We start from the raw sequence: 19417 nt of genomic DNA on the forward strand, positions 1-19417 counted from the left end.
TCCACAGATCGGTCTTCACAATACACGGAGAAAGAAAAGAAGAATAGCAAAATGCTATAGAGAATATGAAATTAAAAGATCAACTTGAAGCAGCAAGACGACTCAATCAAAAGTAATACGTCCGCCTAAGTAGACAAAGGAAGAATTCACCTTTAATGAAATGTCCTGATACACCAAGAACCAAAACAAACAAATTATTACGGAATTGGAACACAGAAAATAGAAAAATGAAGGGAAGTAGACGAAATAGACGAAAAATGAAAAACAAGGCAAAGAAAACTCTTATGTTTCAACTTTCATTGAGTGATGAACTGAAGACAAAATATGGCCAAGCTAAAAGACAGCAACAGAAGTATCTAGCAGAGTTGACACAGGGTAGACTGCTTAAGAAATATAAGTTAATAGACAAAGCAAGAGAAGAACTTAAAATGAAAGCAGGTACAACTCGTTTTAAGAAAGGGTCCTTGTCATACAGACTCGAACCGAAAATTTTTGTATTCTATGAAAGAGACGACAACAGCAAAATAACACCTGGTATGAAGGACACTGTGACTAAAAATGGTGTGAAAAAAAAAGGAGAATATTAAATGAGACTGTAGAAAAGTTACATGAGAAGTTCCTGATTGAAAATACAAACGTAACTCTAAGCTACACAACATTTAGTCGACTAAGACCATTCTGGGTTCAACCCCCAAACGAATCTGATAGGGACACCTGTGGTTGTAAGAAACATGAGAACATGCAGTTTCTTGTAGACTCACTATTTAAATTACAACATGTCGAGTCGAAATCTCTTTCTGATCTGATAAAAACTTTCAGTTGTGACATAAAAGATTTGGATTGCATGTATGGAAAATGTGAGAAATGCAAAGAAATAAATATCATTACAAACGACCAGGGAGACAATAATGAGGAAACATCCTGGCTGCAATGGAAAACAAAGAAGGAGAAAAGAAATATTAAAGGTGACGAGAAAGAAATCACTTTGACCGTCAAGGAAACAGTCACAGATAGCATTCATGTGTTGATGGATGCCTTTTCTACAGAGATGCAAAGGTTCAAAATACATGCATTCAACATAGCAAATCAGATGAAACATTACAGAAATACCAAAGAAAATTTAAAGCCAAACGAAGCACTTGTTCACATCGATTTTGCTGAAAATTTCCAACGCAAATTAGCAAATGAAATACAAAGCATGCATTTTGGGGCATCGAAAAAGCAATTAACACTTCACACTGGAGTCTTTTACACTGCATTAAGTTCACAAAAATTTTGCGCAGTGTCAGATAGTCTAGATCACAATCCTTGCTCAGTTTGGGCATTTATGGACCCCATTTTGGATAAACTTCTACACGCCAACAAAGATGTTGACACTGTGCACTTTTTTAGCGATGGTCCGGCAACGCAATACAAGCAGAAGGGCAATTTCTTACTTTTTACGCACGAAATGACAGTCAGAAATTTATCTGGAGAATGGAACTTCCATGAAAGTGGACACGGAAAAGGAGTGCCAGACGGTGTAGGTGGAGCTCTGAAAAGACGAGCAAATGACCTGGTGCTTCATGGGAAAGATATAATGAGTGCCAAGTCTTTTGTAAAGAACTTCCAGGATTCTGCCGTATTTGTGTATGAAGTAGGACAGCAAGAAATAGACAATAAGGCAATAATTTTATCAAAGGAAACACTCAAACCCGTTCCAGGAACGTTAAAACTCCATCAAATATCGTACTCTGGGTATGGACATATACTGTACAGAGATGTGAGCTGCACTTGCGTGAAAGGCTCATTTCATGCAGGACACGATATGAAAGTGCATTCTCTGATCAACAGAAAAGCTAAAACAATAGAAAATCGAAAAAAAGGTGAACAACCAGAAACAGAACACCAAGGAGCGTGCAATGATAAAGAAGGACACCGGTCACTACAATCACCAGAAATACAGGTACCTGAAGATAGGACAGTAGCTAAAAGAAAGTATTATTTCGCACGTACATTAACCGAACTTGGACAATGTCAGACATACGAGGAAATACTAGAAAAATGTGAAAATATATATCGAATCATAGATGAGAAGGGTTACAGAATAGACTATAATTACTCGCCAAATATCACAAATACTGGGATCGCAATTGATAAAAGAACACATTCAATTCTGCCATCTGACATACCACATGATGTAACGCTTCATCCTGTCAAAGTCAGTGCAGATGGTAATTGTTTACCATACTCGGGTAGTATACTGGTCTCTGGAAAGGAAGGTATGTGTGAGGAAATTAGAGTCAGAATTATTCTCGAATCCTGTATTTTCAAGGATGCATACTTGAATCAAGGTTTCTTGGAAAGGGGAATTCGGGAAAAGAATAATTCTCTGGCGAAAACCTTTGCGTTTTACTCGGATGAATATGCAAATGAAGTATTGTCAAATGGAGAAATCGAAAGGTTATATGAGAGAGAGGTCCTGAAAATTTGCAAGAATAAATCTTATATGGGTATTTGGCAAGTATTTGCCCTAGCTAGTGTGCTATGTCGTCCCATATATTCGGTTTATCCAAACCTTGGTAACCCTAACGTCAGAAGAGACCTTCACCGCATGATTCAACCTAGAGAAATAAAAAGCAAAGAAACTAGTTTTATAATGTGGACTACAACGAGAAACGACATGAGAAGGAACAATTGGGTACCCAATCATTTCATTGTTTTACTACCAATGGAACAAACTGGAAGAGGTGAACTCAATAGTGGTAACGAATTCAAAGATGTTAATACAAAAGAACACACTGACAATGGCGATAATCCAGGCGGGAGTAGACACAACTATCTCAAAGTCTCAGATCTAAGTCCTCAAGATTTACTTGGACAGTATGTACTAGTGGATTATGACAAAAACCCGTACCCTGGAATCGTAACAGATTGCGATGAAACCGAGGTGTTTGTAAGTTGTATGCACAGAATAGGAAACCTAGAAAATCCATCCTTTTATTGGCCTCTTGCAGTAAGAGACGAATGTTGGTACGACATGGAGAACGTTTTGGGAACAATTCCAGAACCCAAACTTGTTGGACAAAAGTATATCGTTGAGGTCAGTCTTTGGAAACAAGCCCTTGAAATGATCAAAATGTGACTTAACTGATAGACCTCAAATGTGTGTCTAGATCAATATAGGTTTTAGATATGAATGAACAACAAACAATGTCATATTAAATATTTCAGAAACATTGATAGTATTTTCACTGTATCAAATATGTTGTTATTTTGTATGATTGTCACTAGTGTTACTTTTTTCATTTTTGTGTTACCAAATTGTCACTTGCGTTACTGATAGAAAAATGCATGCTAAAGCTGAACCCCTGAATTAAATTAATAATTGGTTCGCTTTTGTACAATGCATTGCCAGTTCATTTCATTCGAGAGAGAACGAATATTTTTATTCAACTTGTTTTCAAATAAATTACCAAAGTTTATTACTTAAAATTTGCTTTTTCTGTGACTGACTTTTAATTTAAAAAAATAATATTCAAAAATCTTTAAAATTAGATAAAATATATATCATTCGAGTAATTTTCAACTAATAATACTTTTAGAACGTTTACAAAGATGGTTTTAGATAATTAAGTATTCTTTTTCAAATCAGTTGTTATGGTAACACAAGTGACACTTGCAGACAGCAAGAGGTACAATTTTTTTAATTTTTGACATTTTGTGCATTCAAAAGTAATGCTCTGTTATTTTTTCATACAGTTGAATAGTTCTGTGTTGAAACAAAATAAAATTTAAAACGATATGAGTAATTTTATTTTTGAAAAACACCATTACGAAATATCTACATTTTTTGAAAATGACCCATATAATATGTATTTTGGAGAACGTTCAAACCAAAACAGACATTTTATATTGGAAAGCTTGTAGTTTGATTTCTATAATACATTTAAAAGCTAGTAAATAAAATTGTTCTCCTATTTCACAACAAAGGTGGGAAGAAAGTTTTAATACAGAAATTAGTGACGAAAAGTGGAACAATATTTATTTACTAGCTTTTATATGTACTATAGAAAGCAAACTAAAGAGCATACAATTTTTGAATGTACAGAAATAAAACAATTTTGGAGAGAATTTTCTAATTGTTGGTATTTAGTTTTTGAAGTAAAAATATTTTTGAACAAGAAAAAAATCATATTTGAATGACATGAACTTTATGGCATGTTTATACTATTAATATTTTACGAATAAGACATGGTAAAAATTTGTAAATGATGTGAATACCGATTATATGATACGTCTAAAAGATACTTTGGAATACATTAAATATATATGATCATATCAAAAATGAGTTTGATTAAATAGCTTTCATAAATCCCCCAATGTTCACTCTGATAACTTAGTTTTAAATTATTGTATTCTTCAGGCAAAGTATTACATTAATTATGTAAAGAACACACAATTAGACAGACTGTTTATATATGTGCAAGCCTTTCTTAAATTTTTAAAAAGACGTCTGGAGATATTAGAATATTTATATCTTTCTGAAGACAAACACGAGTAATTTGTCGACAGATTGGGGGATTTATGAAAGCTATTTAATCAAATTAATTTTTGATATGATCATATATGTTTAATGTATTCCAAAGTAATTTTAGACGTATCATATAATCGGTATTCACATCATTTACAAATTTTTACCATGTCTTATTCGTAAAATATTAATAGTATAAACATGCCATCAAGTTCATGTCATTCACGTATGTATTGTAAAAAATGTATGTATGCACTGTAGTTTGAACACTAAAAAGATCAATAAAAATAATAAAAAAGAAGAAACAGACAGGATCATAGCTATCATCCCTTGTAGTTACATTTTTACAATTATATTCTGTATGTTTAAACTATACACAACAATTACGACTGTATCTTACCACTGTCTTTTTGTATTTTCCAGGGGATCATGACAGGAAGTGGCATCGCGTCTGCCCTAAACTTAGCTGATGAGCCAGGCCAGAAAATAGCGAATGACGGAGAAGATGATAGGATACCTGCCCCAGAAAAAGAAATGGCGGCAAACCCCGAAGTAAGTGTTTTATAGAAACAATAGTGTCCACAGGACGGTTGAGGGGACTGATGCTTTGGTGCCCCCACATTTAACCTTACAGGTAGATGTTTAGGCTGCGGGGCAGCATATTACGGCAGCGGTAGAAGAAACCAGTAGGCAGCAGTGGAGTAACAAGCTTAGCAATACTGATTTTGACCGCCACGCTCTAGCAAAACGGATATAGATGTTGTCTATGAGTACATAAAAGGCAGAGTTTCCACCTCCTCATGTGGTTAGTGATAATGAGTCCAAGATCCATCAGTCCAAAGTTGCTTTGAGGGAGGTAGGGTCTTAACTGATGATGGAATATGATTAACTTGAAGGTGAAGTCCTCAGCGATATAGAGACACATCTCTATATGGGATAGAGTCGGTAAGCTTGGGCGTCATGTGTCCAGTACCTGATCGGTTGTGAAGCTTGGTCAATACCTTTGGCCCGAAAAATTCCGAAAGGTTTTGGTACATGCAAGTATTTATCAGGGATGAGTTTGGGATTCGTTACTTTTTCTTATACATATATGATTTAGTTGAATGACATTGCAAATAACATTATACTCTTTACAGACGACAAGTTTTTTTAGTTATAAACCGATAATAGTTTTGTATAGCATCTGCCTTGTTGACTGATGACTTAGATGTTATTAACCTTTTTAAATTCTAACTGAACTTTTGACCGTACTTTCATCTTGCATCGTCCATTTTATTAAAACTATATTCTTCTTCTCAAGATATTCCCCTTTTTTTCATTCAAAGATATTTTTATTTAGATTTCAGTACTCCCAATTTTTCTGTCCGTGTTTGACGTATTATTTTAGGTTATTCTTTAAATATTTACTCCCGCTATACATAAATTAAAAAATATCATAACAAGGTCAAGAACAACAGTGTGAATGACCCGCATAAGATGGAGAGGCACACCAGTAAAGATTTAATCCCTAGATGGTTGCCAATATAATCACATAAACATTAAATATTTGTTTTAGTGATAAGAAATTGATTTTCTTTCGTAATAAAAGGATCATTAATTTAAACATGTAAATCATTAAATAACAATCTAAATGTAAAATATACTACAACACACAATCAGCTTCAAAAGTTTGAAAAGAAATCAAATATAAAATTCTTTATGTGTTTATTGATATATATTTGACTGTATCTTGTCAGTAGGCAGCACTTTTTGTGCTGACATGAATTATCATTGATATTGTTATATTTATAAATTAACTGTTTACAAAATTTTGAATTTTTTGAAATAATAAGGCGTTTCTACCTCAGGCATAGATTACCTTAGCTGTATTTGGCAACACTTTTGGGAATTTTGGATCTCAATGCTCTTAAACTTCGTACTTTATTTGGCCTTTTTTTTTAACTTCTTTGGATTCGAGCGTCACTGATGAGTCTTTTGTAGACGAAACGCGCGTCTGGCGTACATATTAAATTTAGTCCTGGTATCTATGATGAGTTTATTTGCATGAATTTGTAGGACCCTTTACAATAGATACATTGTATTACAGCTTATCTGTAACAATTCCATCTGCATGCCTCATATATCATGTATTGTGTTACGACGCTAAATAAAAACTGACGAGGAAAGTTGACACCCGGCCACCAAAACTTTATTTTTGTGAAGCAAATGTGGTCGAGTGGTCTAGCGCGTCGGATACAGTGCAGGCGATTTGGTGTCACAATATCTCAGTAGCATGAGTTAGAATCTTGGCGAGGAAAGAACAAACAAATTGCGAAAGCAAATGTATATATCTAACATTGTTCGGTTGATAATTAGACGATTTGTATATAAAGAATGTACACAAACATGTTTCACCATCACTACTGGTGATCTAAAGGATACATCTGGTGTAGTGTTGTTACTGGTTCAGACGTACTTATAGATATAATTATTTGTAAAATTAAATTTACAGATTTAACATTGTTAGGTTGATGTTTATACTAGTTGTATATATATATATATATATATATATATATATATATATATATATAGGGTTAGGGTTATATGTATGTATATATATAGGCGTAAAAAATAATTTTCACATGTGCAGATATATATATTCATAACATAATTAGTAAAATAAGTAAAGTAAACAGTTCCAGTTCAATCGATTTCATCCTTCCATTGGGACTCTTCAGGATAAAATATATAGCGTCGTTATGGGCGAAGTCGTTAAGGAGGTTTGTGACGTTCCGGCATTGTTCGGAATTAAAAGTTCTCGGGATTTAATTTTGATCGGAATGTTGTGATGAAATAACGTTTCATCTCCTTTCGATATGCTTCATTCGGTCTACATTTAAAAATAGGTATTATTTGAAATATTGTTTTACCACAAGTGTCAAGATGGGCACTAATTGGCAAGTTTCTGTATTGCAAGTGTTTTATTTGTTCTTTGTGAACTCGCACCCGTTCACAGAGGCAATTTCCGGTCTGTCCAATATAATTGTCATGACAACCAGCACACGTGACGCAGTAAATAAGGTTTTTTCTATTACAAGTCATGTTGGCGTTCACATGAAATGTTCTGCCATCTTTACATGTTTTTATTTTGACCGTTTCCAAATATTTTATATCTGCAAACACCGCATCTTGAATCTCCGCAAGACTTTATTTGAAAGTCACTAACCTGCGGTTCGAATAGAGCTCTGGTTAAGTGTTTCTTTAAGTTTTTAGGTTGTCTTCGGCTGTAGATCAAGTTTCTTTCCGGTATCAATTTGTTCATAGTTTCACTTTCAGGTAGAATCGGAAGGTTTGATTTTATTGTATTAAAAACGTTCAGTAGATACGGGTCATGTGTACTAACGAACGGTATTTTCTTTAAGTTTTCATCCGTGTCTTTTACTTGCGGGGTTCGTAATTCTTGAAGTGTCAGTAGTTTTTATTTTCGTATTATACTTTCGAATAGACCCTTTGGGTATAACTGTTGTGTCAAATAGCCTTTTAATTCCTTCAAACGTTCTTCTCGAACTGTATTGCCCGATACTATAGCACAAATCCGCCTGGCCATACATTAAGGTATATATTTTGTTTTGTATGGGACGGATGACACGAATGACAATTTAAGTATTGATGGGTGTCTGTGGATTTATAATAAATATCCGTTGTTATTTGTATGCTTGATTTTAAGATGAGGATGTCCAACAATGGTAGTTGAGTATCACTGGTTTCTATCGTGAATTTAATTGACGGGTGTAAGGAGTTGATTAAATCTTTAAATTTGTATAAATCTTCTTCTGATCTACTCCAAAAACAAAATATGTTTTCCAAAACTGAATGATATAATCACTGAAATTTTGGTCGTATTGGACAGATATTCGTTGATACCTCTGTTGATCTAAATAAACCATCACTAAATTGGCGTATCTGTAATTTGTCTGTTTTTTCCCTATCGAAATAAATGTATTTTCTTTTAGCACTATTTTGATAGCCTCTCATATGAAGTTTGTTTCAAATCTACTGTCAATTTCATCCCGTTTTTCTTCGATCAAGTATTTTACGGCTGTAAGACCTAGATCATGGGGAATATTTGTGTATAGACTTGTAACATCAAAGCTTGTTAATGGTGTTTTTTCCCGAACTATGACAGGAATGTGATTTAAAAATTCAATATCATCTTTGATATAACTCGGATTTAACGGACATAGATGTTTGAGGATGAGATCGATCAAATGACTAAGTCTATGAGTTAATGATATCGATTCTGGTCCGGCTATAATTGGTCATAATTTCAGATCGGCGGGACGGAATGTTTTAACGTAAACATTGTTTTGGTCGCGAACAGTATTTTGTATTTGTGCACTTTTATGACTTTTTGGAAATCAATAAAAATTACTTTCCTTCGGATCAAAGTCACACAAGTACGCTATTTCCTTCTCGGTTAGACATCGGTCGTAGTCTTTTATCAGCTTTTAATCTCTTTTTAATTGCTTTATCCGGGTTATTTGGTACTTTTTTGTAGTATTCCTCATCATTTAGCTGTTCCAATATTTGTTCTTGATAAAAGTCGGTATCCATAATGATAATGGCTCCTCCTTTATCTGCTTCTTTCATGATTATGGAGTCGTCATCTTTAAGACTTTTTAACGCATCCTGGTCATTTCGGGTTGAATTCTGTTTACATTTACGTGTCCGGACGGGAAATTTTGTTACTGTCTCAATGAAAGTATCTAAATACTCATATTTGCCGGGTCTTCGGGTGTAAGTTGATTTGTTTCTCACAAGAGATTTATCATAGTCCTTATTCCCGAATTCTTCTTTTAAACGGAGGCGTCTAGAAAAATTATTGAAATAAATAAATAAGCTTTCAATTCCGGAACGTTTGAATATGGAACGGGAGCAAATTTAAAACTTTTTGATAACAAATAAATTTCATTTTGGTTTAATGTTCTTTGTGAGAGGTTTATAATTTTGGGGTCTATTTACGGTTCGGAAGTTTTATTGCAGTTGGAATCGGGTCGGGTGGTTGTAAGTTTTGGCCTCTCTCTAAAAAAGGCTGTCGGGCACCTCTTCCTCGACATCTGCTGTTTCCACCATGTTTGGTGATTACCCAACCTTTATCACTGGATCAGAGTTATCTATTTTTCTACGACCTCTTCTACGTCTTCCTCGGCGCGTCCTCTACCTCTATTATTTACAACTTTCCATTAATAATTATTCTGTTGTAAATGTGCTGGGGACGGATTGTTGATTTGAGTGTTAGGTCTCTTTTACGATTTATTCCTTAATGCGGTGTTGTCAATTTTCCTAGGAGTTGATTTAAAGCAAAGGCAGCATATGTTCCAGAATTGATATTTTGTGAAACATTTGGTTGATTAGGGTGGTATCGATATTAACATTATTCTTGTGTATATCGTGATTTTCTCGTCTTCTAGCTGGTCGTTGTGGTTTCAGTTTAATTATGGACTCATCGCCATAATTCAAACCTTCCGATTCTACATGAAAGTGAAACTATGAAACAATTGATGCCGGAAGGAAACTTGATCTACAGCCGAAGACAACCTAAAAACGAAAAAAAAAAAAACACTTAACCGGAGCTCGATTCTAACCGAAGGTTAGTGACTTTGAAATAAAGTCTTGCGAAGACGCAAGAAGAGGTGGTTGCGGTAAAAATATAAAATATTTGGAAACGTGCAAAATAAAAACATTTAAAGATGGCAGAAAATTTCATGTAAACGCCAATATGACTTGTAAGACAACAAAGAAATGTCAGGTCATTAAAGATTGCATATTTTGGCGTTAATATTGATTTATTGATAGGGTCTTTGCATCGGAACTAAACACATTTATTTAAAAACCAGTTGTTGGCATGACACGGGTTTGTTCTTTTCATATATGTTAAGATGGTATGATACTAAACCCCTCACGAGGAGGATTGTGCCTGATATTCATATGATGAAGACATAATTTATCAATCAGTTTAATTGAAGTCTGGAGCTAGCATGTCAGTTAACTGCTAGCAGTCTGATGTTATTTATGTATTATTGTCATTTTGTTTATTTTCTTTGGTTACATCTTCTGACATCAGACTCTGACTTCTCTTAAACTGAATTTTAATGTGCATATTGTTATGCGTTTACTTTTCTGCATTGTCTAGAGATATAAGGGGAGGGTTGAGATCTCAAAAACATGTTTAACCCCGCCGCAATTTTGCGCCTGTCTGTCCCAAGTCAGGAGCCCTTGGCCTTTGTTGGTCTTGTATTATTTTAACTTTTAGTTTCTTGTGTACAATTTGGAATTTAGTATGGCGTTCAATATCACTGAACTAGTAAATATTTGTTTAGGGGCCAACTGAAGGACGCTTCCGGGTGCGGGAATTTCTCGTTGCATTGAAGACCTGTTAGTGACCATCTGCTGTTGTCTGCTCTATGGTCGGGTTTTGTCTTTTTGGCACATTCCCCATTTTCATTCTCAATTTTAAACCTTATTTTCTGCGTCACGTGTCCTGGTTGTCATGATAATTATATTGGACAGACTGGGAATAGCCATTGTAAATTGGTACGAGTTGATAAAGAACAAATAAAACATTCACAACACAGAAACTCGCCCATCTTGACACTTGTGGTAAAAAACATTTTCAAATACTACCTATTTTTAAATGTAGACGGTATGAAGCCTATCGAAAGGAGATGGGACGTTATTTCATCACAACGTTCCGATTAAAATTAAATCCCGAGAACCACTAATTACGAACAATGCCGGAACGTCACAAACCTCCTTAACGACGTCGCCCATAACGACGCTATATCAGTTATCCTGAAGAGTCCCAACTGGAAGGGTGAAATCGATTGAACTGAAACTGTTAACTTGTTACTTATTTTACTTATTATTTTATGAAAAGCATTAATTCGAATCCCGGCGAGGGAAGAACAAAATATTGGGGAAAGCAAATTTACAGATCTAAGATTGTTGGGTTGATGTAAAAACATATATATATATATATAAATTGAAAAATACATTGTGTATAAAAATAATAATATAACATCTACACACGCTTAAAAAAAAAAAAAAAAAAAAAAAAAAAACACTTGTCTCATGTCTATCTCTAGATAAGCCTTCTGTGACAAGGTAACACTACGACTATTGAAGTTATATTTTTATAAAGCGGATGTGGTCGAGTGGTCTAGAGCGCTGGACATGAGGCTAAGCGATTGGTGCTGTAGTGTATCAAAGGTGCGAGTTCGAATCCCGCTGAGGGACGAACAAAAAATTGTCAGTAGAAAATCTAACTCTAACACTGTTTGGAGTAATTTTCAGACTTATATAAATATTTGTATTAACCATGTATCTCTATCACTCTGAGATCCAGTGGGCATATATATTGTATGGTTTGTCACTTGTTTAGACTTGTTTGTATGATATACTTATTTCTAGTGACTGTATAATGAAATGCATCATGATCCCATATGATATATAAAAATTGTTGCGTTAGATTACTGACAAATGAAAAATACATTGTGTATAAAAATGATAATATAACATCTACACACGCTTAAAAAAAACAACATGTGTCTCATGTCTATCTCTAGATTAGCCTTCCGTGACAAGGTAGCACTACGACTATTGAAGTTATATTTTTATATAGCGGATGTGGTCGAGTGGTCTAGAGCGCTGGACATGAGACTAAGCGATTGGTTCTGTAGTGTATCAAAAGTGTGAGTTCGAATCCCGCTGAGGGACGAACAAAAAATTGTCAGTAGAAAATCTAACTCAAACACTGTTTGGAGTAATTTTCAGAATTATATATATATATATATATCAAACGTCTGAATAATAGTCAACGATTTTTCCCACGTGGGAGCTGGATCGTTACAAGTAACGATACATGTACACAATAAAATAAATTATATAAACGCCTAAAAAGTGTACATAACAACACCAATGATTTAAAAGGAACTGTAAATGTAATTATTTATAAATATTTCGGATAACAGATATCCTTCGTCAGTCAGATTCTGATGTTAAATGAATCATCTTTAAGTCTTCTTAGATTAAACTTTTACTAAATCTTGAAATTTATACAATAAAAAAGGCAAACAGAACATCAGTTAAGACGCTTGCACCATTCTAAAAATGTGTTGAATATGACATAGGTTATATGACTAATTACATCAGAGAGTTCAAATATATGCTTTAAATAAAATTAATAATGTGCGATGTGAACTAGCACAATTTTAAAGCTTTAACGGTGTCGATATTATGATGTTACAAGAAAGATTGCGTCAATAAGAATTCCAAATAAACAGCACTGAACGGTCTAAATTTCTAAATCTTTCAGATTTGACAACTGTAGTGTAGTTACATTAGAGTCTGCGATGTTTAAAACAATGGGCCGTTAAAATATACACATGGAAAAAAGTATTGCAACACCTTGATTTTTTAAAACTTGAAAAATCAGTCTCTTATTTTGGATGGAATATGATAAAATATTTGTAAAATAATATTGTAACGTAGTTAATGATAACATTGGCTTTAAAAGGAACACAAAACGTATGAAAAAAAAGTTTTATCTAACCAAAATTTTTATAACAAAATGAAGTGTTTTTGTACAAAAAAATGCATTTTACAACTTTTACTGTAGTCGAACTTTACAATGTCAGACATTTCAAAATTAGTCTTTCGATAATTGTTCACATCATGGTTGATCGTTATACGCCAAAGAATTAGTACTTTGTCCGCAGCCTCCATTCAAACGGATAACCGCATCTTAACGTCTTCTGATTCCTGCCATAAGTCGACTAATTTGTTGCTAAGCTAGCAGCAACCATTCTTGGCGAATGGTATTGTTTATTTCATGACTTGTTTGAACTGGGGTGTCCTTTCATGCACCTTACGCCCAATAGTGTCCCATATATGCTCGATATGGTTCAAATTCGGGCTACGATTGGGCCAAGGAAAATAAACCGAATTCCATTGGAACAATGGATCTTCCTCCACGACGCTAATTTCCAACTTTGGCGAGCTATGCACTATATTGGATACGGGAATCTGTATGTCTGTTCGTAGGCAAAAGGTCCCCGAAATGGTATTGTCGCACGATAACCAGTAGCGATGAGCCGATCTCGAACAGTTCTTGATAAAAGGCTCCGGTATGGTCATCATTCTCTTTTTAGGATTGCATTGTTTGCAATGGGTTTCCTTCTGATCAATCTTCATTATGCTTGATTTTCCCTAGCAGATGTTATAGGGGTTTGTCTTGACCTCGGAAGGTCTTTAAAATCGTTTCTTGCCTGATTTTTATTCTCAAAACGACTTATAGTGGAAGGTGATGACCAATAATACGTGCAATTATCACAGCGACATACCTGGTTTCCTTATGCTTGATATCTGCTATCTTGCTCCAGTTAAGAGTTGTGGATGACCAATTACAAGGTGTAAACAACATAAATTTTTAAACTTGGTTATTTTAAGTATTGAAAAGAATGAGAATAAAAACATCGGTTTTAGTGTTTACGAGTACAGTAGCTGCATGTGCGGATACAAACTGATAGAGTCGATATTAATTGATTAAACTCAGGTGATATTTAAATAATGTTTAATTAGTTCTATTTCAACAAATTATTTAACAAAAAAATAAAAAGTGTTTTTTTAATTTGAATTTCAATTTGGTGTTGCAATACTTTTTTCCATGTGTATATAATAACAAATTTTGACTAAAGTAGAATAGTTGGACGTGGCTTGGTACTTATACATCCCTCACAAAATTAAGCAATTTAAATTGTTATATTCAACAGATTTATTTTAGAGATGAGTAAGGTAAAGAAATAGAAACGGAGACTGTAATAATAAGTAATATAACCCAGATGTGAAGCACTGCATGGTGTCGAACTACATCTTTTCATTTATCCCATTTGGTGCCAAAGTTGTTAATTTTCTTATCCAAAATCTTTCCTGAGTAAGTCTATCCTCCCTAGACCAAGCAGAGTTGTGGTCAATGATAGTAATGGTCAGTCGATTGAGATCTGCCTTAGTGTGGCCAGGGAATCTCAGATGTCGACTAAGAGAGAGGTCTGGCTTGCATTGGTAGTCGCTACGATGACAGTTCATTCGTTTGTGAAACTGCTGTTCTGACTCGCCTACATACTGTTTACCACATTTACACTGTAGGAGATATACAACATCTGTAGTCTTGCAATTAACATTGCAAAATATGGTGTATTCTGTACCAGTTGAGTGACTGTTAAAAGTCTGGGTATCCAGTATTTGTTTGCAAGTCAGGCATCGTTTGTTTCCACAACCCTTACAAGAGCCCATTGACGAACAGCCTGCTTGAGAGGATAACTCAGCTCTCACCAGCAAGTCTTTAAGGCTTTTGGGCCTGCGGAAAGCCAGTACAGGTGGCTCGGGAAAGATCTTGGATAGTTTAGGATGTTTTTCGATATCTTTCCAACTTTCGCGGATAAGGTGAGACAAGTTGTCAAATTTTGGATGGTAAGTCAACACAAAAGGCACCCTCCTGTTGACCTTTTTGACTTTATATTGTAAAAGTTCATCTCGGCTGATGTTGCTAGCACGAGAAAAACTTTTATCAATATCTTTCCTTTTGTAGCCTCGATGTTTTAGGTGACCGCGAAGTTCTTGTAGTCGTTTTTTTGCAACATCGTTGGTGGAGCAAATCCTTTTTATTCGTATGGCCTGGCTGTAGGGAATGCTCTTACATTTATAGTTCCTTTTTACATCATTGGTGTTGTTATGTACACTTTTTAGGCGTTTATATATATATATATATATATATAAATGTCTATAAAAAAGACCAACCAGCAAATTTACTATGTACCGGATCGTCTAAAATAGACGATACTATGCAGATAAGGAAAAAATTATATCAGTCTAAAGATTTGCACAACGGTACTGATATCAGATGTTATAATACGAAAATGTTGTTATTAAATCGTGTTGACAAATACGTCGGCTCAACAAATGGCCTTCTTCAAGTGTTCACAAGTTTTAACTATAGAAATTCCTTCTATTTAACTAAAACAACTATTTGTTTAGATTTAAAAATTGTTATGTACAATAAACGGCAATACTATGTTTTATATACCCCATCAATCAATATGTTAAACTTTTACACAAAAACGTCAAGCTACAAAGATATAAATATGTAACAGATTTCTGGTAAAGAGACTGCAACAATTGCCGTTCCGATAATTTGTTTATACATTTTTCCATCTAATTGAAATATATTATTTTCAATAAATTAGTTTAATCAGTTGTACAATGTTATATGGGTATATTTCCTAGATATTTTTTTTACTTTGAAGTTTGATTTGTCAAAATGGTTAAAGACTCGTTCAACTGCACTTAAGAAAGCATCTGGAGGAATTTTAGTAAACATTTGAACTATATCATACGTAGCTAACATAATCTAGTTTTTGAATTCATAATGATAGTATTGAAAGATGTATTATCGTTTATATATGTAGATTGATTATGCAATATAGGTATTTTAAAATAGTCTACATACTGACCGATAAGTGAATTCACTGCGCCAAACTGATATGTAATTGGTCTGCAAGGTACAATTGCATTTGATTTAAAAAATCCAGCACTTTCTAATTGTTGGAAAGTCTCTGTTTCAAGACAGAGTATTTTTGGAAACATATAAGTTTTTCCTAAATGTGCATCTTTTAATTTTTGACAATTTGTTAAAAATCTAAATAATATGTTGAGGATAATGCACTGGTCTTATGATGATTTAATGTACTCAATGACCTATGTTTTGAAGTCTGCTATTTAATTGAATCCAATTAACAATAACATTGAGTACGTATATACGCAATTGTCTTGTTACTTTGTTATGTAGTCTTACATGTCTAAAATAACACAATTTGAATTTTTATATGCCTTTTTTAATTTCATTTTTTTTAAATTGCGTAGTGCTTATATTGTTAAGATATATTTCTTTTTACATTTGATTCTATTGTAGAAAATATTGTAAACATGGTACAATTACGCTTTCTCTCCTTTGTATTTTTTCAGCGGATTGAGGCGGGAGGTGACTTACTGCCAGCTCTGAACTTAGCGGAAAAAACTAACCAGACGGTTATGGATGGAGGGGGAGATGATGGGATATTTCCCGCAGAGGGAGAAAGTGCGGATCCACTCGAGGTAAGTTACTTCTTAGAAGCAGTAGTGACCACTGGTGAGGGATAGGTGACTATAGCCAGAATGTCCTAAGGGTTTATCCAATAGGCGGAGGTTTGGGCAAGCAGGGCATACGACAATGGACTCGACGGCAGAATAGACCAATAGGCAGGAGAAAAAGGAATAATGTTTAGGACCGACACCGTCGTGCAAATCGGTGGCAGAAAGTGTCTAGAAGTCAATAAGAGGCAGCGGTTTCATCGCCTTACGTGGTTAGTGGCCAGGAGTTCCAAGTCCCAATGTCTAAGGTCACATTGACGGAGGTTGGTGCTTCACGGGGACAAAGTTATTTTTGAGGTTAGGCCCTCGGTGAGCTGGATACTCCTCATTTTGTGGGACTGGTTGGATGAACCCCTTTTTTTTTATATATTTAATTTATTAAGAAATTGATTTTATAAATTAACCTTAAACGTTTGGAAGACGACAAATTTTATATGTATTTGCAGCTGATGGTCATTTGGTGGCAAATGTTTCCTTGACAATGACTTATATGTTACAAACCGCTTTATATTCTTATTGACTTTTTCTTTGCACTTTTAGTGTGTATCGTCCATCCTTATATACAGATATGTTTTATCTCAAGCGATTTACCTATTTATGAGTACGGGGAGCATCATATAGATCGGAGGACGCCTATCTGTTCTGTCAGCTTTTGACAGGTTATTTTGTATTTTGCCTTTAAGTTGTTTTTCCGGTGTAATGCAATAAAAATACCAATACAAAATCAAGAACAACCGTATAAAGGTCCCTTATCTGAGTGGAAGAGTCCCAGTAACCACATAATTATCAATGTGTTGCCAATATAATAAGAAAATATCATTAAATATTTGTTTTGGTAATCAGAAATTTATTTTCTTTTTAGTAATCGATTAATCATTCAATAAAAACTTGGTATTCATTAAATAATAATACGGATGTAAAGTATTTGAAAAAAAAAGTAAAAGATTGTAAATTAATTATGAGTCTTCCCTGGTATTTATTGCTCCTCATTCTATATAACCTGATAGGACTAATCACTATTTAAGTGTTATAGTGTTTTTGGCAATTAAGCCTTGGGATGGTAATCTTACTTAGATATAATCGAAATTATTCATGTATTTCTTCTTGTATTTGTATTCTAAATTTGCATCATATCATATGACAGATTTTCCATCATCATAGATATAACTGTCAATTTTATGTTATATTCTTTAATGTTGATAGATATAGGACGATGTAGTGTGAGTGCTATTGAGACAACTCTCCACCCTTATAACAATTTAAACAAGTAAACCGTTATAGGTCAATGTACGGCCTTTAACACAGAGCCTTGGGTCACACCGAACAACAAGCTATAAAAGGCCCAAAAATTACTAGTGTAAAACCATTCAAACGGAAAAACCAACGGTCTAATCTATATAAAAAAAACGAGAAATGTAGTAATATACACTTTTATGTTTGCTACACTCGCTAATGATTCCCAGGAGGACATTCTGGCACCTTAAATGTATGCAAACAAAATAATGTTACATTGATGAAATACTATGCAACTATATATATTAGCATAATAAAGTGCAAATATGGTCAGTTTTGGTTGATGCAGTCAAATAATTTTGTTTTACGAGTCTGCCTTAGGTATCAATGTTACTGAAATTTTGTAACGTATCAGTATATTGAAAACAAAATGTTGTAACGTATCAATATATTAAACGAAAAATTACATGCTGGCAATCTCACTTTTTTGCAGTCAAAATTTTGTGGTCGTTGTATTCCAATTTTGTTGTCATGTGTATCATACATTCTATGCTTATTTACTTTTTGCTATATAGAACTACATAAGAAACTGGAAATATGGTCGGTTTTGGTTGATACGGTTAAATGATTTTGATATTCAAGTCATTCTGAGGTATCAACACTACTAAACTTTTGTTACCTATCAATAAATTGAAGAAAAGGACATGTTGACACATTTAATTTATACAGACAAAAATTTTAAGTCATTGTGTTCCAAAATTGCTGCCATTTGTATCAAACATTCTATCCTAACAAAATATTGCTGATTTACTATATAGTACCTGTGGAATTGCCTTGGGTATCAAACGTACTGAAATCTTGTTACATAATTTAACAAAAGGAGGACATTTTGGCACTTTAAGTTTGTGCAGAAAGATATAAAGCGGCAGTCAAAGTTCCATAAATCTTACAACATGCATGGAAAAGGATGCACATTTACTATGTCTACATGTTATAACAATACGTGCTACCTAACTACCTTGGAAGAACAAAAGAAATGTAATTGAAATGCTTTGTTGCTTTAGCAGAAACCTTTCTATTGCAACTTCCATTAGCTAGGGTACTACCAACGGTAGATACTGTAATCCTGTTCTGAGCATTCTTTTCAAAATCATTTTCCAATGAGATTTGTACTTGGACTTAACAGCGGTTTCCCTTTAGGGAATGATTAAAAAACAGAATTTTTATTACTGGGAATTGTGAACCATCGACTAGAGCAACATTGATGATCATTAAAAAGATGTTTAAAGAGTGCATTAAAATCTTTGTTTGTTTGTTCTGTATTTCCTTCTCCTTGGGATATTATGTAGTTTAAACAACATTGTATATATTCGATGAATTTAACTGTTAAAACAGGATGATTTTTCTTTCGAGTAAATCCTGTTTCCTAGAATCTTCTTAATGTGGTTT

The 19417-nt window shown here is 34.0% G+C and overlaps 1 protein-coding gene across 1 annotated transcript in view; it reads left to right on the forward strand.

Annotated features, from left to right (window-relative positions):
- The window catches only part of LOC143056201 (uncharacterized), a 36828-nt gene extending 20084 nt beyond the window's left edge, over nt 1-16744 (forward strand). The window contains exons 3-4 of the mRNA XM_076229280.1: nt 4937-5065; nt 16571-16744. Of these exons, the coding sequence (XP_076085395.1) occupies nt 4937-5065; nt 16571-16744 (303 nt within the window). The remainder of the gene's footprint in view (nt 1-4936; nt 5066-16570) is intronic.
- Nucleotides 16745-19417: the final 2673 nt, after the last annotated feature.

The sequence above is a fragment of the Mytilus galloprovincialis genome, chromosome 13 (genome assembly GCF_965363235.1).
Source record: "Mytilus galloprovincialis chromosome 13, xbMytGall1.hap1.1, whole genome shotgun sequence".
Classification (NCBI taxonomy): domain Eukaryota; kingdom Metazoa; phylum Mollusca; class Bivalvia; order Mytilida; family Mytilidae; genus Mytilus; species Mytilus galloprovincialis.